At 51.8% G+C, this 23,161-nt stretch overlaps 1 protein-coding gene across 18 annotated transcripts in view; it reads right to left on the minus strand.

Moving 5' to 3' along the window:
• Window positions 1–274: 274 nt before the first annotated feature.
• LOC120748188 (condensin complex subunit 1-like) overlaps window positions 275–23,161 on the minus strand; it is a 36,350-nt gene continuing 13,463 nt past the window's right edge. For 3 of the 18 annotated variants that reach the window (XR_009207521.1, XR_009207522.1, XM_058419129.1), the window contains 10 exons: window positions 22,476–22,644; window positions 21,006–21,100; window positions 18,842–18,954; window positions 17,793–17,848; window positions 13,390–13,544; window positions 12,925–13,131; window positions 10,378–10,546; window positions 8,907–9,001; window positions 4,427–4,507; window positions 275–2,420 (listed from right to left, as the gene is read on the minus strand). Coding sequence is in view for 15 of the 18 variants with exons in the window: in XM_058419129.1 (XP_058275112.1) it covers window positions 22,561–22,644 (84 nt within the window). In the remaining 3 variants the exon portion in view is untranslated. Of the gene's footprint in view, window positions 2,421–4,007; window positions 4,195–4,426; window positions 4,508–8,906; window positions 9,002–10,377; window positions 10,547–12,924; window positions 13,132–13,389; window positions 13,545–17,792; window positions 17,849–18,841; window positions 18,955–21,005; window positions 21,101–22,475; window positions 22,645–22,832; window positions 22,942–23,161 lie in introns of all 18 variants that reach the window. The other 15 variants (XR_009207523.1, XM_040054274.2, XM_058419131.1 and 12 more) reach the window with 14 other exon arrangements.

Here is a 23,161-nt window from a genome sequence, read left to right on the forward strand (position 1 = left end):
AGCCTCCTATGTGCACGGGCACCACCGGCAGCCACGTGCTCAGGCCTCCCCCCGGGCCCAGCTAGACTGGAAGGCAGAGCTCAAGGCCAAGGCCACGAGGGACCTCAGGGAACCGGGATTCCCTGCACACACGGACGCCTTTCGTGTCCAAAAGGGTGTGAAAGGATGGGTAAAAGTGAATAGGAAAGAGAAGCAGGAAGAGCAGGTGACCGATCAAAGCTGGCATGTGGATTGCTGTGCTGGCTGGAAGGCAAAACCAATGAGAGAGTCCAAGTCAGAAAGAAACCATTTAATAGGAGAGAAAAAAAAGTAAAATAAAATGAAAAAAACCACATGCAATGGAACAAAAGATCAGCGACACAGTCAGCATCAAACCTGGCACCGTGGTGGCAGGAGTCCAGATGAAGCGGTCTTGTCGAAGCAGTGTTCCTGCAGAAAGGCCTGGCAGCTGTAGTCCTCCAGCAATTCGGTGGGTAAGGCTGCCAGTGCTGTCCCAAATGGTAGATTATATCCAGGTGTGAATGCTTAGCTCCTCCCCCTGGGCGGAGCAACTCACAATGGGCTGATAGTATTTAATCAGTCAATCAAGGGGTCCTTGATTGCCTCTTAAACAGACATAGCTCCTGGAGGGAGTTATCTAGAAGTCATGCAGGAAGGCATGGATGGGCCATGAACAGGAGATAGTCTGGAGGCAGGGGCCAAGGGAAGCAGTGCAGAACTTAGTTTCAACATTTCATGTACCTGGTGATAGAAAATACGTACTTGGAGCACATCTTACATTGTAACCTAGGGCAATGGTGAAGTTTAAAATTCCCTACACCTGCTTGGAGGGAGGTGAATTGTATTAAATACCTCTGTGAGAAAAAGCAGATGTGTGGGTGTGGGTGTCTGTGTGAGTCTGTATGTCTGGGGGGGGAGGGGTGTGTCTATGTATGTGTCTGTGTGTCTGTGTGCCCACGTGTGTGTGTCTGTAAATCTGTGTGTCTGTGTGTATGTCTATGTGTGTGTGTCTGTAAAGCTGTGTGTCTGTGTGTGTGTCTATAAAGCTGTGTGTCTATGCGTGTGTGTCTGTAAAGCTGTGTGTCTGTGTGTGTGTCTATGTGTGTGTCTGTAAAGCTGTGTGTCTATGCGTGTGTGTCTATGCGTGTGTGTCTGTAAAGCTGTGTGTCTGTGTGTGTGTCTATGCATGTGTGTCTATGCGTGTGTGTCTATGTGTGTGTGTCTATAGCTGTGTTGTGTCTGTGTGTGTGTCTATGCGTGTGTGTCTATGTGTGTGTGTCTGTATGTCTCTGTCTGTGTGTCTCTGTACACACAGATGGAAGTGTGTAGTAGGTAGGTTATAAGAAAAACTGGAAAAGAGCGAGGGGGGGACCAAAGTAGTATCTGGAAAAATGGGTCAGAAAACCAGCACGGTAGAGACAGGCAAGAAAAAAAGGGAGGAAACGGGAGCAACAGAAACACCTCCACCTAGGCCTTCGGAACAAAGCTCAGCTAAGTGCTACAGAAGCCCTTGGACAAGAAGAAAGGGAGAGGGAAAGAGGATACAACCTCACATTAGCGAAGGAGCAGAGGAAGAAAGAAGATCTGAGCACGGGGATGGATCCAGATCCGGCTTCTTGGAAAATGGCATGGCTCAGGCTCTAAGGGAGGAGGGGAAGAAAATTGAGAAGCTCCTAACAACATCCTGAATGATCCAGAAATGCTTGGATCAAGGGGGTGAAAGAGTCATGCTTGTGCCCCAGGACTTCAAGCAAGAATGCTGAAGGTGCTGACAGCCCAAGGGCTTTGCACCCCATAGGCCAGTTCCTCACCTCCTCAGTCACAGCTTACACCTTCCTTCCCCAAAAACCCCTGACCTTCCTTCAGGTACAGCCTCTGCTGCTCCCTCACCTGCTCTCCACCTGCTCCTCTTCCTGCTTGCCGCTGCTGTCACGCCTTGCCGTCAAGCTGCCGCCCCCGGCAGCCTTATGGGAAGTGCCGAGAAGCCTGGGAGGCTCTTTTGTACCCGAAGCGTCGTCCAATCCTTCCCCAAAAGGAGCCCATACAGGTTCCACACGTCCAAAAGACTGAACGGAATCAGCAAAGCCCTCAGGGATCGGCACACAGCTTCCCGGAGTCTCGCTGGAACGGACGAGGCTCCCCGAGAGAGAGAGACACCCCTGCATCCGGACCGGCCAGGCCAGTGCCTGAGACCCCCTGGGAGACGGCAATCCCCACGCTGCGCTGGGAGCGGCACGTCCCGCTCGCACCTCCTCCTCAGTTGCTGTCCAAAACGAGCGGCAGGGCTATAGGCGAGCCGATTCCTTCAGCCTTCAGCCTTCCCTGTGCTTAACAAAGGCATTCGAGGAGCTCATCCAGTCACCTGCCCTGATGATTTCAAACATCCGTGCCGTTGGCAAGTCAAAAGAAGCCTTCTTTCCCTAAGGAAAAGAACACACCACATGCTGGGACAGGAAATGGGAAGAGGAAAAAAACCTTGCAGGGATCAGAAACCCCCAGAAGAAAACAGGAAAACAAAACAGGCAAAACAAAAGGCAGGGCAACGAGTGCAGCCTGCAACAAAGCCACAGCAAGTGAAAAGGAAGACATCTCAGAGCAGGAACAGAGCAGGGAACAAGATCAAGTCCTGCTCTCATTCTTCATGCAAGGAAACAAAAACGGGGCCTGCCTCACACGAGGACCCGGGGGTGGGCAGTGGGGAAAAAGCACCAAAGAAACCACAAAACCCATAAAGCAAAAGGAGGGCCCGCATTCACAGCGTGCCTCCTGCGCTCTGCGCTCTGGCGTCACCGTGACACGAGCGAGGCGGGCGCATCTTGCACGTGGAGGACGTGCAAAGCCAAAGTGCGGGCTGCCACAAGCCCTTAGCAGAAATAGGAAACAAAGGAATAGGAAGAACAATATTAATAATAGTAGTAAGAAAAAATAGTAGTAGTACTAATCAGGAATGTAATAGTAGTAAAAGAATAAAAACCAGAAGTAAGAATACTAATGAAAGTAGCAATACTAATAGTAATGATAGTAGTAGCAGTAGTAGTAGCAGTAGTAGCAGAAAGTAATAGTGACGTAATAATAGTAAAATGATCATTTAGAAGTCATGTTCATAGGAACTAATGATAACATTAGTAATTGTAAAACAGTACTAATATTACTGTATTGATATTTATATATTATATAAAAGTACCTATATATTTATGTGATATAGTATTTATACTATATTACAATACATAATAAATTCTATAAACTGTATATCTACATATAATTATATATTATAAATTATATCTAATTATATAGAAGTAAATATATATTATACAGACCTATACATTATATATAATATATGCAATATATACAATTAAACAGAAGTAAATAGATATCTATATATAATTACATCTTATATTTAGTATACGTAATCATATATAAGTAAATGTATATCTATATATAATTACATGTCATATGTGATATTTATAAGGATATATAAATAAATATATATATTCTAAAACTGTAATGTAATGTATATAATATATTTTTCTTAATATATACTAATAATGCATGATATTAGTAGTAGTTATGATAATATCAATAATAACAAACTGTTAAGATATGAAGTGGTTAGGAGTTAAGAAATTAAACTGATACTAGTATGAGTAGTAGTAAAGTAGAAATGAAAATGTACTGTAAGAAATAATAATAGGAAGAAACCCAACAGTATCAGGTAATATTTATAATAATAATCAAGCAATAGAAACAACATCACAAAGGAATAACAGGAATAATGAAAATAATTATACATAACAATAAGCGTAGTGATGATTAAAAATAATTTCAGAAATGATCAGAATGGTAAAAAAGAGAAAGTAATAAAAGTTGGACTACTAGCAGTAGTAGTAATACTACTAAAAGCAATAACTAGTAATCCTAATCATCCAAAACAGAGCCCTGGGTGCAGATGCACTACTCAGCAGCCCATGCACACAGAACCACAGCAGGCCTAGGATCAGCCTTGTCACCTGACGGCACCCCAGATGGGAGTGCTGCACAGATCCCAAAGTCTCCGCTCCATCACAAATCATTTCCTAGCTCAGCTGCAAGGGAATAGCCTGTGCACGAGGAGCACCGAGGCATGCCAGATCCACGTGGGCCGTGTCTCCTTGCTCAGCTAGAATGCACATGTGTACACTGTCACCCCACTTTTTCCTTAAAAAAGAAAGATAGAGCAGGTCAGCCACTGCAGAATCAAACCAGAAACCTTCAGTTACATGGACTCCTGCAGTGCTAGGAGACAGGACTTGAAGAGAAAGGGAGACCTAAACCAAGTCATGGTGCATTTCTCACGTGGACAACGACCACGTACAAGCTCATTTCTTATGATAAATCCTGAGAAGCAGAAGCACAAGCACTTGGCAGGGAAAGGAACGTGACAACTCACCCGGCAGTGCGGAATCTCGGACAAACTTCCTCCACGGAGCTCTGTGTTCATTTCCCTTTCGGAAGAAAGGAGAGCAGATGTCTGCAAGGGGAAAAAAGAGGAAAAGATGAGAGGCCACATAGCAGTCCTCATTTCAGCTAGGAGGAGAGCTGAAAAGGCAGCACTGCCCACTTCTGAGCTGCTCCCTGCATCCACGTGGAAGAGCATGCAGCACCTGCAGACAATCTCCTCCCTTCGCAAGTACCACAGACACACGAGCTGCTCGGACGAGCAAACCTGGACAGGAGCGCTGTGGCCTGCAGGATTATCTCCCCTCAAAACCACACCGGTGACTTTTTCACCAAGCTGCTGGAAGTTAGAATTTGGAACCCTGCAACAGAGACTGCTCCTTTGCACTGAAATGGGAACAAAACCTAAATGCTAACCTAAGATGTTTGTCCTTAGCTTCTTGAGGAACACAGACAGCTGGAAGTTAACAACATGAAGGACTTCTGGATCTTGCACTAGGTCCTCCTAAGAATCACCAAATCACTTCGATGTAGGAAGAAGGTCCTGCGGCTCCCCCCTTTTCTCAGAACAGCATTTCTGTTCAGTGGAGTGTTACCCTGGTTTTTCTGAGTTTCTTTATTAGCCTTTTGATTTTCATAAATGGAGTCAGATCTTTTAGTTACTGTAGAATATTAGAGCAGTTTTTCTACGTTTCCCACAGAAGTAATATAAACAAATCCTTTGTTTTTCATTCTCTGTCTTTTGTTTGCATATTTCTAACCTGAAAACAATTGTAACTGACAATTCATCTGGCCACTGAGGCTGAGGGGTGGAAACCCCAAAAAGCCAATCTTCTGCTAGACCCACAAATGTATAAAAAGTGAAAGAATAAACAAAGGGGTCTCTTCTCTCCATCCTTTCAGCTGGAAGCTAGATCAAAAAAACCTCTGCAGAAATCTCTTGTCTGCGAGTGATTTCTTTGTGTTTCACGGTGACAGTGGAGTGCACTCAGGTGCCCATTTGCCTGAATAGAATGCTTCCCCAGCACTTGTTTGTACGCTCTTTCTTAGGTGTACAGCCACCACACCGAGCTGCTTTCCTAAGATAGACAGCAGACACGGCAAGCTACAGACTCCTCCCTTTGCATTTCTCCCAGCAGCAATTCATCTGCTACTGAAGGGACCCCCCCAAGTGTGGCAGGCGAGGTCTCGCCAGCACTGGCAGTGCTTCCTTCTACCAGCAGACGCCGGGCTGCTGAAGCAGCAAGTGGAATGCATCTGCGGCGGTAGCCGTACCTCAGCAGAACAGGCAAAACAACCTGTAAACATTCATCCTTTTACTGTCTTCTGCTAAGCTGAATCTCAGCATTTAAGACTGTGACTCTCTCACTCTCCAAACGTTCTCCTTGAACAGGGATGCTCCCCACAGCACCCTATCTCTTTCACACATCCCTAGTCTCCAGGTTGCTAAGCAGGCCTGCAGAAGAAGGCACTGCTTCATGCCTAGCCTCTGCTTTGGTCCACCGGGGTTCCCAAATGAAACCCGATCCCCTGCGCAACAGAGGCATTTCATAGAATGCTACGTGGCAAAAAAGATCGCTTTGAACCACTAAATCCCTTCTTTTCCTATTCAAAGGATAGGTGGTATGGTAAGTAAGTGATGATCAGGTCTTAGAAATGGACAATCCACAAGGCAAGGGGTTACCTATCTGCCTGGTTCAATCCACACTGCCTCTTCTCTTACTTGCAGGCACCTCCTGTTGCCTCCAGAGATGTTGTCAGAAAGTCAGAAGTCCATCGGACACCGGCTTTAGCCCTGCCGATCACGCTGTCATGCATCGGCTACGCTTAGGATGCTCTGTGCGTGTGTTAGGAACGCATCCGGTCTAAGCCTCATTGAAGACACGACTGAAAATTCTGAAACGATCTCAAAGTTTTGTACAGGCTGCCTCTCATCTCCCTGGGATGGTTTGCCTCCCTGCAGACACAAACTTCCACTTCTGCAGGTGCTCTCAGGAACCACAGGCTGCCATGGCCAGGATTTCACAGGACCCTCCAGAATGAAAGCAAGAGAGAAATAGCCATCTGCTCTTGCCACCAGCAAATCACTGGACTCTCTGGAACACCTTCAGCAGATAGACCTTGACCTGTGTAGGGCAATTCCTACCTAGGCAAAATCCCAGCCCTCTTCCTAAATGCACGGGATTCTCACGGGAAGATGTCATGGGTTAGTGCAGTTTAGTTTTTGAAGTTATAAAGGAATGTGAAATAATTCTCCCAGGTCAAGACCTGGGAATTGCTTTAGAAGACACAGAGACCTATCACAGAGTTCGTGAGATTACTGACATCTCTTCTGACCACTGAAACTGTTGGCTGAGACTCTGGGAAGTACCATATGAAACCCTGTAACTTTCTGTAAGTGGGTGCTTTATTCTTTTTCCTTTAGCTAGTGAGAAACGGGTAAACATCGAGCTAGGCCAGCTGCTCCCCCCTTTTTGGGGGAGGGAGCTGTCCCCAGGCCTGGCCAGATTCTATCAGGCTACCAGGGTGAAGGGCGATGGGAAGGAGAAGTTGGTGTTTTTAACAGCTACTTTCTTCAGACTCCTTTAGAACAGTGAGGCATCTCTGCTAGGCCCTGAGAAGAGCTATGGGCACCCTTCGGGCTGAAGCCACCCCAAATTACACTGACGGGTGGGCTGAGAAGGCATTGATGATCCTGCCTAGCTGTTTGTGATTCTAGACTGCCCGGCTGCTGCAGTCTCTGATGTTTCTGTGAGTTTTTCCTGCCTCACCAGTACAGCCATGAACATCTAACACCACGAGCCACAGAGGGAGAAAGAAAGACTGCGAGCAGATGTAAGTGCTTCTTAGCAGCATGAAGCTTCCACAGCTCAGCTCTTCTCTCAGAGAGTAAGAAATGACAGAGTGAACATAGAGAACAGCAGCATGAAGTCAGTAAAGCAAGAGCGAAAAGACTATTGGGACAAAGAGTTGAAGACTGAGTTGTTCTATTCCTACTTGAGCCGTGGAAATGAACTCTATCTTTAGGTGATTCCTTAAAAGCATGGGAAAGATATGCATTTAGGGAGATGATTGTTTGAATTTCTGTGTCAATTTAAGCAAAGGTGTTTGTGATGAACTAAGGAATAGCTTATAAGATGCCTGAACAGAGATACAGATGAGAAGCCCCCTGCACCACTGAAGAAGCAGGAAGATATCTCTGTACTTGTAAGTGAAGAATCCTTTGCTTTAGAGTTAGCCGTCTTTAAAAAGTGACACCCCAGCATGCAAAAGTCTAAGACCTATGACCCATAAGCACCTTAGGAAACTGCTCCTAGAAGTCACAAGCGCTAGTTTTGGAACAGTTTGAAACCCACAGGAGAAATGTTCTAAGTGGTGAGTAGGATCCATGACTCAGAAGGATACTCTTCCCATAATGAATTGATGAGAGAGTGTGATCACATAGTGAAACTGACTGAAAATTACAAGTGCTGTCTCTTGATGTTGTTTTGTAAGAAAGGAAACAGTTTTTAAAGGGAGGGAAAAGTGTTTCTTGAAGTTTCATTCCATTTCCGTTATTTTCCAACTTTTATTTTTTCTATTCTTATCGTGGACGTTAATAAAGTATTTCTTAATTTTCAAGTGAAGCCTGCTTTGTTTTTCTCCTAGTCTCTCTCCCACAAAAAGAGTAACTACCAAGGCCAGAATCCAGTGAACGTGAAAGCACTACATTAATGAGTGTTTCGACGTAGGTAAAAATTAACACTGTGACAGAGGAGGACGTGAAAAATCAGCAAGAGCAATACTTTTGTCTAGCATCTCCCTCAGGAATCCAGAGGGATTGAAATGCCTCAGAAAGGAGAGGAAAATGTCTGGACTTAACCAAGAAAGGCATGATGACTTCTGTCTAGGAGCAATCCAAAACCTCACAGTGAAAGAATGCAATAGCTCTATACTCCAGTAATTCTGTCTCGATAAAAACAGAGCAGGAAAACACCCCCCAATAAGGGCAAAAACAAAAGAAAAAAAGCCAGGGAAAAAAAAGAAAAACAAGAAAAAAAACCACAACACCCGTAAGCCACTCCAGAACAAACCTGGGACTGCAACTACAGCTTTACTAAAACAGCTTACACAACTGCAAGAGCCACCAGAAGGACAAAGGCAGCAGTATTGAAAACCTCTTGTGTGCTCCTACTGGTGCACAGCCACAATCTGATGCATCAAACCAAGTCCTTTCCTTTTCTAGAGGGAAAGGCATTCAGAGTGAGCACTTGTTCTTTGGAGATTCTTACCTAACCCCCACCTATGTGGCTTTCGAATCCATTCCCCTCAGCAGGACTTCATGTCCAGGACAGACTCAGAAAGTCACATCCCAGACAGCTACTGGGAAAGCATTTTGTACGTGTCGGTGTACTTTTTCTTCTCTTGATAGGGCACCTTCTGCACCTAAACGTACCCCTGGGCAAGAAGAGATGGGTTGAACCTCAAAATACCTCATCATAGCGTGGAAGGATTCCTCCTCGAGGCCACTGTTAGGATCCCAGAGGTGTCTGATGATGCCTGGAATCAGGTGGTAGACAGCATGACCCTGGCAAGAACAGCAATGTGTACATGAGAGACAGAATCAGAAAGGATCCTTTCAGTCAAGCCTAAGAAGCTGCCCACTGAAAACAACCTCCTTTTACTGCACCCCAAATCTAAAGACTGAAGGCATCCCATTTTTGAAACCAGCGGGACACGGCCAGCCAAACCTAGCCAGGGCTATTGAGCTGGGGGGGGGCGGGAAACCCAGGCAACAACCAGGCTGGACACTGCACCCCAACTGTGCCCCTCGGCAGACTCAGAAGCACTTTCTTTCTCTTCCTACCTGGTCCCAAGCCAAGCAAAAAAACTTCCTGAGAAAGAAAACAACCCTTCGGTTCATGGAACTGCTTCCCATCTAACCTGAAGTCACTTCCACATTGTCTTTCCCGCTGCTCTGACATAGCTTTGGCACATTCGCTGCACAGATAGGAATTCAGTGCCATCGGGTGGCCAGCTGTGCTTGAACAAAGCACGGCGAGACGAGCAGAGCCCTGGTGTCACGTCACTGCAGCCTTGCAGGCAAGTAAATAGCAAACTCGGAAGGGCCCGGGAGAGGCTGCACGTGGAATAAACGGCGTATAGGGGGTAACGCTGCTCCTATTCCTACCTGCTAGGCCAGAAACTACTACCGTGGAGGTACTGCAGTGTCCCACAGCCAAAAACAACTGCAAAAGCTCTCAGACAAGCTGCATTGCCTGAGCTCGAAGGGCAGGCGACTCTGCAGGCAGGCCTAAAGGTGAGCGACACAGAACACCTGCTCGCCCTCTGCTGGCCAGACGCAAGAAAGCAAAAGGAAAAGGCAGTGCCTCGGAGCCTGCCTTCCCAAAACTTAGATGGCAGCATTGCTTTTCAAGGACCCTTACTTAGTCCACAGAGAAACGGACCAAAAGCTGTACCCCGTGGACACACCCGCTGCAGGACTTATGGAATGGATCCAGCCTCCAACAATCCTTCTCGCCTCTTGTGAGAGAAGCTCCCTAAGCATCCAATTGCCCTCTTGCCAAGTTCAGCCAAGAAGACCTCAGGCACTGCCACCATTTCCTCATCTTGCTCTAGGAGCACCGTGGCCATGTCACTCACTTGGCCCTTCCCCGTCACCGTGTCTTGAAGGGGGACATGAGTGAGGACCGGCCCGGCTGTCTGCCTCACGCTCGGGCAGGGGTCCTGCAGCCTGACAGGAGCAAGCAGGGACTGCACATAGCCGCAAGCGAGTGTCTCTGACTTACTGGGACTGAGTCCTGACAGCCCAAAGCTCTGTCTCCCTGCAGCAGCATCTTCACATTACCTTTCCTGGCTTATTGTCACATTCTGAAGGCCCGGCGTTACCCTTCCACAAGATTTTTATCCCACATCCGCTCCCAACCAGGACTGTAGCATTACCTGGCACAGAGAGGTGATGTCCAAGGCACCGGCAGGTCCCAGAGGCGGATGGCTAGATCTCCTGCTGCAACAATGAGGCCGGATCTCACATCAGGCAGTGGGGACTTCTCCAGCATCGTGAACGGCAGACGCGAGCAGGACTCGGGGAACTGGGAGCTGATGAGACTGACTACGGGAAAGAGACAGAGAACAAAATGACATCTCTCACAGAGCAGAGGAAAAAAACAGGTTTTAAAAAAGTCATCTAGGAACAGTCCTCTGGGTTTCTCCTTTCCTAGGGAAAGGAATGGTAACATGGGATTGTGCTTTCAGGAGTAGGAGGGCTGGGAGCAAGGCTGTGGCAGGACTGAGCGGTACTTGACCGTGCAGACTTTGCCAGGAGCGAGGGCTGCAGCAGCTGACACCACCGAGTTGCTGTACATCTTCACACCCACCGGTGGAAGGAAGGCAGACAACTGGTGCTTCCCTAGAGAGTGAGGAGAAAGGGCAGTGGGCAGGAGAGCAGTGGTTGTGCATCCTGCTTTAAAAGCAATGACTCCATCCATCCCACAGCTGCTGCAAGCTATGGTGACTTTGCAAAGACATGCATTCGCTTTCATCACAGAACAAGCACCTCCAGAACAGCAAAGGCAAGGAACAGACAGCCTGCATGAAAACAGATAGCATGCAAAAGGACAGCGCTTCCTTCCAAACGAAACGGCCTTCCTCCTGCACGACCTGACAGCCACTGGACCTGCTCTTTCACACCGGCACACAGCCGGTATCCCCCCGTGGTAGCGGTCACAGGACCACCGACAAGTTCTGCCTCACCAATACTGCAGAAGAGCTCAGCCTCACTGTCAGCAGCCACGGCTCCTGGAAGGAGATCTCCTCCCGTGTGCTCTGCGCAGAGAGGAGAGTGGAGGAAAGATGGCAGGCACAACAACCTCTTTCTTCACAGCCTTCTCTTCTCTCAGGTGGGAGGTACAGGCATGTTACCAGCTGCTCAAGGAGAGCGGAGAACACGCGGACACAGTGGACAAACCCGCTTTCCCCCAAGGACAGAATGAAGCTGCGAGGGCTCGGCTGCCATTTCCCAGTTCACACGCAGCACAACACCATGGACAGAATCACACCGGTAGTCTGCAAGGGACCACGGCACCTCAGCAGGTCCACCCTTCCTGCTGCAGCAGGATCTTCCTACAACACGTGGCACAGCACTGTGTCCACGTGGTTCTGGAGGAGCTCAATTGAGGGACACGCCACAACCTCTCGGGGCAACCTCTTCTGGTGCTTGCTCACCCCCACGCTCCAGAAATTCATCCTTATGTCCACCTGGAACTTCCTACGGCATGACTTGCTGCCCATGGCCTCGTGTCCCAGTGCTTGGCACCGACAGGAACAGTGTGGCTCCAGCCTCTTGGCACCCCCTCATCAAGTAGTGACAGACAGGGAGGAAGTCCCTGCTCAGTCCTGACACTTGCAACAGGCCCGGCTTCCCCAGCCTTGCTTTTCAACAGAGATACTGCAGGCCCTGAATCATCGAGAAGCCCCTCCACGACACCTGCTCCAGGAGCTGCACGTTTCTCTCCAAATCAGGAGCCCGAAATGGAAAGAAAGTGTGAAATACCAACACAACGAGGAAAAAACACAGCTAGGAAACCTGCAGCACCAGGGGGGAGAAGTCCTGCAGAACACAAGGGATGCTCAAATACAAAAAGCAAGAAGATCAAAGCGACCTTTGCGTGGCCAGTCCGGAGAGCGACGTGATAGGGAACCGCAGAAGGAAAAGAAGCAAGGCGAGGGAAGAAAGGAGACGTGGGCATGGCAAGGGGGAACAAAGCTCTATCCGACACGTACTAGTTTGAAAATCCCAGCGGGACCTCCTGCCGTGTGGAAAATGGTAGTGACGGTGATAAGCAGGCAGAGGAGGAACGGAACAACAAAGTGCCCCGTAGGCCTAGCAGAACTAGCGTGAAACAGAGACGGCATGCCTAGATGGACACAACAGGTTTCTCTTATAACCCAGGAAAGTCAGCCCCATGACACTCTGCAAAATGTTGCTCCAAGGGAGACGGAACCCAACAGGGCATTGGTAGCGACCAAATCACCTCAGGAAAGACGACTGCTAAGCCTTCACCGTCACAACCTAGCAGAGGATAGGACTGTCCCATCCTCTGCACTGGGCTTCTAGGAAGCCTTTGGCCACAAGTCAGGCCACAAATGGATGTTCTTCGACGCCACTGCATCTGTTGCAAAAGAGGGGAGCAGTAAGAAGGAAGGGGACGAGTGAAGGGGGAAGCTTGGCCTGAACCTGACCAGCACATCATCCTTCACTCCCTCCGCTCTGCCTCTTCAAAACTCAGTCCCAGGCTGCGACTGGCACTGAATGGGGGCATTCGGGGACCTCCACTCTCCCTGTCCATCCTGAGCAGTAGCTGTGTTTCTATTCCTGAAGCGCATCTCGCCCTCGACCTCCTGCCACCTCACACGGCATTTCTCCGCAAGGCTGCTGCACCTGGGACACGAGAAGAGCTTCCCAGACGAGAAAAGAAATGTGGTGCTCACCGGGGCTCTCTGCTGCCTGATGCTGCTGTCACAGGTCTTCTTGCTCTCCTCTTTCAGGAGGTAGCGTCTTCCTAGCTCTGCACGCGCAGACGCTTCCAAACAGGCCACCTGCTGCAGGGCCACCTGTCCCACCGGGGACACCGGCTGCGGCGGCAGGAACGGGGGAGGCTGACGGCGCCATCTGGTGGACTCTGGGTGGAGAATCCCCTGCAAAGAAAGGACCAAAAGGAACACAGGTCAGCGTTCATGTGGACCTCTTCCCCATTCCTGAGGGCCAAGTCTCACTGCAGTACAGCCCATCTCCACACACGTTTCACAGACACGCGGACTCCTTGGAAGCCCCCGTGCCCTCCCGTGGCCAGACTTCCAGCAGCCCCTCAGCCCCGTTCTGCACTTCATCCCGGCCATCCGAAGGAGCGCTGCAAACCAGAGCCAGAGATTTCCTTCTGCAGCCTTTTTCCTCACCCGCTTGCTGCTCAGCAGCCTCCTGCAGCTTCTCCACAGCTTGCTGACAGCACGCATGCACGATGGCAGCACGCATCTGCTCCTTCTGCCAGCTGGTAGGTGAGCATGACAGCTGACTCCGTGACAGGATCCAGGGACGGCTTGGCTGCCAAAGCCTGAGGACAAGAGACAGCAATGGACCCACACACACCAAGAACAACACAGCCTAACCCTAACCCTGACCCCTAACCCTAACCCTAGCCCCAGATGGCGGCCCCCAGGTGCGGTACACGAAGATGGTGGCACCTGGGGGCCGCCAGCTTGGGTTAGGGGTAGGGTTGGGGTTAGGGGTAGGGTTAGGGTTCGGGGGTTGGGGCTAGGGGTAGGGTTAGGGTTAGAGTACACCAAGATGGCTGCCCCCAGGTGACGTACACCACGGTGGTGGCCCCCGGGTGCAGTGCAGCAAGACGGTGGCACGCAGGGGCCGCCATCTGGGGCTAGGGTAATGGCTAGGGGGATAGGGTGAGGGGGTTAGGGTTAGGGGTAGGCTTGGGGGCAGGGGGTTAGGGTTAGGGGTAGGATTAGGGTTGCAGTGCACCAAAATGGCGGCCCCCAGGTGCAGTGTAACAAGATGCCTTCCCCCAGGTGAAGTACACCAAGGTGGTGGCCCCCGGGTGCAGTGCACCAAGACGGTGGCACCCGAGGCCCACCATCTGGGGCTAGGGTTATGGTTGGGGGATAGGGTTAAGGGGTTAGGGTTTGGGGTAGGCTTAGGGTTGGGGGGTTGGGGTTAGGGGTAGGATTAGGGTTGGGGGGTTGGGGTTAGGGGTAGGATTAGGGTTGGGGTTAGGGGTAGGCTTAGGGTTGCAGTGCACCAAGATGGCAGCCCCCAGGTGCAGTGCACCACGGTGGTGGCCCCCGGGTGCAGTGCACCAAGACGGCGGCACCCGGGGGCCGCCATCTGGGGTTAGGGTTCTGGTGAGGGGGATAGGGTGAGGGGGTTAGGGGGTTAGGGGTAGGCTTGGGGCAGGGGGTTAGGGTGAGGGGTGGGATTGGGGTTGCAGTGCACCACAATGGCGGCCCCCAGGTGCAGTGCACCAAGATGGCTGCCCCCAGGTGAAGTACTCCGAGGTGGTGGCCCCCGGGCGCAGTGCAGCAAGACGGTGGCACCCGGGGCCCACCATCTGGGGCTAGGGTTCTGGTGAGGGGGATAGGGTGAGGGGGTTAGGGGTAGGGGTAGGCTTGGGGGCAGGGGGTTAGAGTGAGGGGTGGGATTGGGGTTGCAGGACGGCAAAATGGTGGCCCCCAGGTGCAGTGCGACAAGATGGCTGCCCCCGGGTACAGTGCAGCGAGACGGTGGCACCCGGGGCCTGCCATCTGGGGCTAGGGTTCTGGTGAGGGGGATAGGGTGAGGGGGTTAGGGGTAGGCTTGGGGCAGGGGGTTAGGGTGAGGGGTGGGATTGGGGTTGCAGTGCACCACAATGGCGGCCCCCAGGTGCAGTGCACCAAGATGGCTGCCCCCAGGTGAAGTACTCCGAGGTGGTGGCCCCCGGGCGCAGTGCAGCAAGACGGTGGCACCCGGGGCCCACCATCTGGGGCTAGGGTTCTGGTGAGGGGGATAGGGTGAAGGGGTTAGGGGTAGGGGTAGGCTTGGGGGCAGGGGGTTAGGGTGAGGGGTGGGATTGGGGTTGCAGTACAGCAAAATGGCGGCCCCCAGGTGCAGTGCACCAAGATGGCTGCCCCCAGGTGAAGTACACCACGGTGGTGGCCCCCGGGCGCAGTGCAGCAAGACGGTGGCACCCGGGGCCCGCCATCTGGGGCTAGGGTTCTGGTGAGGGGGATAGGGTGAGGGGGTTAGGGGTAGGGGTAGGCTTGGGGGCAGGGGGTTAGGGTGAGGGGTGGGATTGGGGTTGCAGTACAGCAAAATGGCGGCCCCCAGGTGCAGTGCGACAAGATGGCTGCCCCCAGGTGACGTACACCGAGGTGGTGGCCCCCGGGCGCAGTGCAGCAAGACGGTGGCACGCGGGGCCCGCCATCTGGGGCTAGGGTTCTGGTGAGGGGGATAGGGTGAGGGGGTTAGGGGTAGGGGTAGGCTTGGGGGCAGGGGGTTAGGGTGAGGGGTGGGATTGGGGTTGCAGTACAGCAAAATGGCGGCCCCCAGGTGCAGTGCACCAAGATGGCTGGCCCCAGGTGACGTACACCACGGTGGTGGCCCCCGGGTGCAGTGCAGCAAGACGGTGGCACCCGGGGCCCGCCATCTGGGGCTAGGGTTCTGGTGAGGGGGATAGGGTGAGGGGGTTAGGGGTAGGGGTAGGCTTGGGGGCAGGGGGTTAGGGTGAGGGGTGGGATTGGGGTTGCAGGACAGCAAAATGGCGGCCCCCAGGTGCAGTGCGACAAGATGGCTGCCCCCAGGTGACGTACACCACGGTGGTGGCCCCCGGGCGCAGTGCAGCAAGACGGTGGCACCCGGGGCCCGCCATCTGGGGCTAGGGTTCTGGTGAGGGGGATAGGGTGAGGGGGTTAGGGGTAGGGGTAGGCTTGGGGGCAGGGGGTTAGGGTGAGGGGTGGGATTGGGGTTGCAGCACAGCAAAATGGCGGCCCCCAGGTGCAGTGCGACAAGATGCCTTCCCCCAGGTGAAGTACACCGAGGTGGTGGCCCCCGGGTGCAGTGCACCAAGACGGTGGCACCCGGGGCCTGCCATCTGGGGCTAGGGTTATGGTGAGGGGGATAGGGTGAGGGGGTTAGGGGGGGACCCGGCTACCAGCAGTACGCGTGCACTGCCACCAGGGGGCGCTGTACAGGACCACTGGACTGCGCAGCAGCGCCAGGGCTGCGCAGGACGGTGGACGCCTGGGTCTGGGGCGCATACTGCGAGCGGGGGGCACGTGTCGGACATCGAGGAGAAGAAGAAATGCAGTGTCTCTAGAGATCTAGCTATCTATTTAGCTCTGTTCTTCCTCGGTCTCTTTTTTCCCCAATTCCCCTCCATTCCCCTCCCTTTGGGCTGGTTTTTCGTTTTCGCGTCCGGGCCCCGGGCGCAGGGCCGGGCCGGGCGAGGCGCGGACGATCCCCCGCGCACCCCCCGGTCCCGGGGCCGGCTCCTTCCCGGGGCCCTGATGGTCCTGGCTGCACGATGAACTTCCATAATTCATATTCATTCAGGCCATCGTGCAGCCAGGACCGTCAGGGCCCCGGGGAGGAGCCGGCCCCGGGACCGGGGGGTGCGCGGGGGACCGTCCGCGCCTCGCCCGGCCCGGCCTGCGCCCGGGGCCCGGACGCGAAAACGAAAAACCAGCCCAAAGGGAGGGGAATTGGGCCAGAGAGGGCAAACTCAGAGAGAGCCAGAGAGGGAGCTAGAGAGGGCCTCAGAGGAGAGCCTCACAGGAGAGCCTCAGAGGGAAGCCTCACAGGAGAGCCTCACAGGAGAGCCTCAGAGGAGAGCCTCACAGGAGAGCCTCACAGGAGAGCCTCAGAGGAGAGCCTCACAGGAGAGCCTCACAGGGAAGCCTCACAGGGAAGCCTCACAGGAGAGCCTCACAGGAGAGCCTCACAGGAGAGCCTCACAGGAGAGCCTCACAGGAGAGCCTCACAGGGAAGCCTCACAGGAGAGCCTCACAGGAGAGCCTCACAGGAGAGCCTCACAGGAGAGCCTCACAGGAGAGCCTCACAGGAGAGCCTCAGAGGGAAGCCTCACAGGGAAGCCTCAGAGGAGAGCCTCACAGGAGAGCCTCACAGGAGAGCCTCACAGGAGAGCCTCAGAGGGAGACTGAGGAAATTAAACACAAAGAGGTAGACACAGAGCAAAGCAGACCTAGAAGTACAGGAAGAATGAAAAACAGAAGGCAGTAGAAACACAGGAAGAGAGAGAAATAAAAAATGAGTAGAGCAAAAGAAATAGGGTTGGAGTAAAAGAAAGAAAGGAAATAGGCTTTAGGGTTAGAGAGGAAAAGCAAGAGAGAAAAATAGAAAAGCAAAGAGAAAAAGAAACACAGCAGCACTTCCAAAGACGGACAAACAGAAACAGAAACAGGCTTAGAGAGTCACGGCAAGAAAGAAACACAGAAGGAAACCTAAGAATAGAGTGAAAGAAGGAAGAAGCACAGCAAGAAAGACATGCATGAGAAAGCACTCGAGGACGCCCGAGAAAGACCGGAGCCGAAGGGAAGGGGGGACGGGCGAGGCCATCTGAATTCTTGATGAAGGCCTATTCCACACTTCTTGCATCAATGGTTCTAGTGACACCTCAGCAAAATGCGTGAACATGGCACATGCGGAGGCACTGACCGAGAAATCCTGTAGCCGCAGTGGTAAAAGTCCAATTTCCATCCAGAGCGGTACCAGGAAAACACAGAAGCCAATGCAAACGCATGGTAAGAGAACCAAATACATCTTGAAACAAGAAAACCATTTTTCTACCTCTCACCTGTACAAATCCTCTAGCCACAGTGGTAAAAGTCCAACTTCCATCCAGAGCGGTATCTGGAAAACACAGAAGCCAATGCAAACACATGGTAAGAGAACCAAATACATCTTGAACCAAAACCATTTTTCTACCTCTCACCTGAACAAACTCTTGTGTCCTTTTGAAAGGACAGCCTGAAGGAAGATGGCACGGGGACGACGCAATGCTCATCCACCGCACGCAAACTCCATCTCGCTGGCATCTCGACAGCTCTGCTAATACCCCTTCCCTCAGTGGTTCTCAGGAACATGGCCCCCAGCAGCCTCCAGAAATCCTACCCCCTGACCAAAATCCTCCCACCTGACCAAAATCCCTGTCTCGAGACAGTCAGCACACAAAGTTGTCGAGGTGGGACTGTGGCAGGAGGTGTAAGTGACCCACAAACGGCCTGTGCCTCCCCCAGGCAGCTGGGAGGTAGGGGAGAAATAGACAGATGAACAACAAGCAGCCCACGGGGTCACCAGGCAGGTGAGGGCTAGGGGAGAAACGTGAATGTCAGCTACGAGCGGCCTACAAGTTCCCCCGGGCAGCTGGGAGCTATGGGACAAACGCAGATGGGGTCTGCCAAAAGGCAGCTTTCCCTGCGGCCGTGTAGACGGAGGAAAGTGATCGAGGAGTACCAGGAACGCAGAAATTGGCCTCCTATGTGCACGGGCACCGCCGGCAGCCACGTGCTCGGGCCTCCCCCCGGGCCCGGCTAGACTGGAAGGCAGAGCTCGAGCCCGAGGCCACGAGGGACCGCGGGGAACCGGGATTCCCTGCACGCACGGACGCCCTTAATGTCCAAAGGGTGTGAAAGGATGGGTGAAAGTGAATAGGAAAGAGAAGCAGGAAGAGCAGGTGACCAAAGAAAGATGGCATGTGGATTGCTGTGCTGGCTTGAAGGCAAAACCAATGAGAGAGTCCAAGTCAGAAAGAAACCATTTAATAGGAGAGAAAAAAAGGTAAAATAAAATGAAACAAAACACATGCAATGGCACAAAAGATCAGTGACACGGTCAGCATCCAACCTGGCACCGTGGTGGCAGCAGTCCAGATGAAGCGGTCTCGTCAAAGCTGTGTTCCTGCAGAAAGGTCTGGTAGCTGTTGTCCTCCGGCAATCCGGTGGGTAAGGCTGCCTGTGCTGTCCCAAATGGTAGATTATATCCAGGTGTGCTTAGCTCCTCCCCTGGGCAGAGCAACTCACAATGGGCTGATAGCATGTAATCAGTCTTGTAACGGGTCCTTGATTGCCCCTTAAACAGACATAGCTCCTGGAGGGAGTTAGCTAGAAGTCATGCAGGAAGGCATGGATGGGCCATGAACAGAAGATAGGCTGGAGGCAGGGGCCAAGGGAAGCAGTGCACAACTTAGTTTCAACATTTCATGTACATGGTGATAGAAGACATACTTGGAGCACATCTTACACTGTAACCTAGGACAATGGTGAAGTGTAAAAGTCACTACACCTGCTCGGAGGGAGGTGAATTATATTGAATACCTCTGGGAGAAAAAGCAGATGTGTGGGTGTGGGTGTCTGTGTGAGTTTGTATGTCTCTGTATCGGGGCAGGGGGGTTGTGTCTATGTATGTGGGTGTGTGTGTGTCTATATGTGTGTGTCTATGTGTGTGTATTTGTATGTCCAGGTGTGTGTGTCTGTGTGAGTCTGTATGTCTCTGGATCTGGGGGGGGTGTCTATGTATGTGTGTGTGTGTGTGTCTATGTATTTGTGTGTGTGTCTATGTGTGTGTATTTGTGTGTCCAAGTGTGTGTGTCTGTGTGAGTTTGTATGTCTCTGGATCTGGGGAGGGGGGTGTCTATGTATGTGTGTGTGTGTCTATGTATGCATGTGTCTAAGTGTGTGTATTTGTGTGTCCAGGTGTGTGTGTCTGTGTGAGTTTGTACGTCACTGTATCGGGGGGGGGGGGGGGGGGTGTCTATATATGTGCATGTGTGTGTGTCTATGCATGTGTGTCTATGCATGTGTGTGTCAATGTGTGTGTATTTGTGTGTCCAGGTGTGTGTGTCTGTGTGAGTTTGTACGTCTCTGGATCGGGGGGTGGGGGGTGTGTCCATGTATGTGTGTGTGTGTGTCTATGTATGTGTGTATTTGTGTGTCCAGGTGTGTGTGTCTGTGTGAGTTTGTATGTCTCTGGACCGGGGGGGGGGGGGTGTCTATGTAGGTGTGGTGTGTGGTGTCTATGTATGTGTGTGTCATGTGTGTGTATTTGTGTGTCCACGGTGTTGTTTGTGTGTCTGTGTGAGTTTGTATGTATTATGGATCTGGGGGGGGGGTTGGGGTGCTTGTGTCTATGTATGTGTGTGTGTGTGTGTGTGTGTCTATGTATGTGTGTGTCTATGTGTGTGTATTTGTGTGTCCAGGTGTGTGTGTCTGTGTGAGTTTGTATGTCTCTGGATCTGGGGGGGGGGGTGTCTATGTATGTGTGTGTGTGTGTGTGTGTGTCTATGTATGTGTGTGTCTATGTGTGTGTATTTGTGTGTCCAGGTGTGTGTGTCTGTGTGAGTTTGTATGTCTCTGTATCTGGGGGGGGGGGGTGTCTATGTATGTGTGTGTGTGTGTGTGTGTCTATGTATGTGTGTGTCTAAGTGTGTGTATTTGTGTGTCCAGGTGTGTGTGTCTGTGTGAGTTTGTATGTCTCTGGATCAGGGGGGGTGTCTATGAAACAGACAGAAAAACACCCCCCAATAAGGGAAAAAAAACCCAGAAAAAAAGCAAGAAAAAAAAAAAAAACAAGGAAAAAAACCGCAACACCCGAAAGCCACTCCGGAACAAACCTGGGACTGCAGCTACAGCTTTACTAAAACAGCTTACACAACTGCAAGAGCCACCAGAAGGACAAAGGCAGCAGTATTGAAAACCTCTTGTGTGCTCCTACTGGTGCACAGCCACATTCTGATACATCAAAGCAAGTGTTTTCCTTTTCTAGAGGGAAAGTCATTCAGAGTGAGCACTTGTTCTTTGGAGAGTCTTTCCTAACTCCCACCTGTGTGGCTTTCGAATGCATTCCCCTCAGCAGGACTTCATGTCCAGGACAGACTCAGAAAGTCACATCCCAGACAGCTACTGGGAAAGCATTTCGTACGGGTCAGTGTACTTTTTCTTCTCTTGAGAGTGCACCTTCTGCGCCTAAACGTACCCCTGGGCAAGAAGAGATGGGTTGAACCTCAAAATACCTCATCATAGCGTGGAAGGATTCCTCCTGTAGGCCACTGTTAGGATCCCAGAGGTGTCTGATGATGCCTGGAATCAGGTGGTAGACAGCATGACCCTGGCAAGAACAGCAATGTGTACATGAGAGACAGAATCAGAAAGGATCCTTTCAGTCAAGCCTAAGAAGCTGCCAACTGAAAACAACCTCCTTTTACTGCACCCCAAATCTACTGACTGAAGGCATCCCATTTTTGAAACCAGCGGGACACGGCCAGCCAAACCTAGCCAGGGCTATTGAGCTGGGGGGGGCGGGAAACCCAGGCAACAACCAGGCTGGACACTGCACCCCAACTGTGCCCCTCGGCAGACTCAGAAGCACTTTCTTTCTCTTCCTACCTGGTCCCAAGCCAAGCAAAAAAACTTCCTGAGAAAGAAAACAACCCTTCGGTTCATGGAACTGCTTCCCATCTAACCTGAAGTCACTTCCACATTGTCTTTCCCGCTGCTCTGACATAGCTTTGGCACATTCGCTGCACAGATAGGAATTCAGTGCCATCGGGTGGCCAGCTGTGCTTGAACAAAGCACGGCGAGACGAGCAGAGCCCTGGTGTCACATCACTGCAGCCTTGCAGGCAAGTAAATAGCAAACTCGGAAGGGCCCGGGAGAGGCTGCACGTGGAATAAACGGCGTATAGGGGGTAACGCTGCTCCTATTCCTACCTGCTAGGCCAGAAACTACTACCGTGGAGGTACTGCAGTGTCCCACAGCCAAAAACAACTGCAAAAGCTTTCAGACAAGCTGCATTGCATGAGCTCGAAGGGCAGGCGACTCTGCTGGCAGGCCGAAAGGTGAGCGACACAAAACACCTGCTCGCCCTCTGCTGGCCAGACGCAAGAAAGCAAAAGGAAAAGGCAGTGCCTCGGAGCCTGCCTTCCCAAAACTTAGATGGCAGCATTGCTTTTCAACGACCCCTACTTAGTCCACAGAGAAACGGACCAAAAGCTCTACCCCGTGGACACACCCGCTGCAGGACTTATGGAATGGATCCAGCCTCCAACAATCCTTCTCTGCTCATGTGAGAGAAGCTCCCTAAGCATCCAATTGCCCTCTTGCCAAGTTCAGCCAAGAAGATCTCAGGCACTGCCACCATTTCCTCATCTTGCTCTAGGAGCACCGTGGCCATGTCACTCACTTGGCCCTTCCCCGTCACCGTGTCTTGAAGGGGGACATGAGTGAGGACCGGCCCAGCTGTCTGCCTCACACTAGGGCAGGGGTCCTGCAGCCTGACAGGAGCAAGCAGGGACTGCACATAGCAGCAAGCGAGTGTCTCTGACTTACTGGGACTGAGTCCTGACAGCCCAAAGCTCTGTCTCCGTGCAGCAGCATCTTCACATTACCTTTCCTGGCTTATTGTCACATTCTGAAGGACCGGCGTTACCCTTCCACAAGATTTTTATCCCACGTCCGCTCCCAACCAGGACCGTAGCATTACCTGGCACAGAGAGATGATGTCCAAGGCACCGGCAGGTCCCAGAGGCGGATGGCTAGATCTCCTGCTGCAACAATGAGGTTGGATCTCACATCAGGCAGTGGGGACTTCTCCAGCATCGTGAACGGCAGACGCGAGCAGGACTCGGGGAACTCGGAGCTGATGACACAGACTACGGGAAAGAGACAGAGAACAAAATGACATCTCTCACAGAGCAGAGGAAAAAAACAGGTTTTAAAAAAGTCATCTAGGAACAGTCCTCTGGGTTTCTCCTTTCCTAGGGAAAGGAATGGTAACATTGGATTGTGCTTTTAGGAGTAGAAGGGCTGGGAGCAAGGCTGTGGCAGGACTGAGCGGTACTTGACCGTGCAGACTTTGCCAGGAGCGAGGGCTGCAGCAGCTGACACCACCGAGTTGCTGTACATCTTCACACCCACCGGTGGAAGGAAGGCAGACAACTGGTGCTTCCCTCGAGAGTGAGGAGAAAGGCAGTGGGCAGAAGACCAGTGGTTGTGCATCCTGCTTTAAAAGCAATGACTCCATCCATCCCACAGCTGCTGCAAGCTATGGTGACTTTGCAAAGCCATGCATTCGCTTTCATCACAGAACAAGCACCTCCAGAACAGCAAAGGCAAGGAACAGACAGCCTGCATGAGAACAGATAGCATGCAGAAGGACAGCGCTTCCTT

Source organism: Hirundo rustica, unplaced genomic scaffold (assembly GCF_015227805.2).
Source record: "Hirundo rustica isolate bHirRus1 unplaced genomic scaffold, bHirRus1.pri.v3 scaffold_79_arrow_ctg1_1, whole genome shotgun sequence".
NCBI lineage: Eukaryota > Metazoa > Chordata > Aves > Passeriformes > Hirundinidae > Hirundo > Hirundo rustica.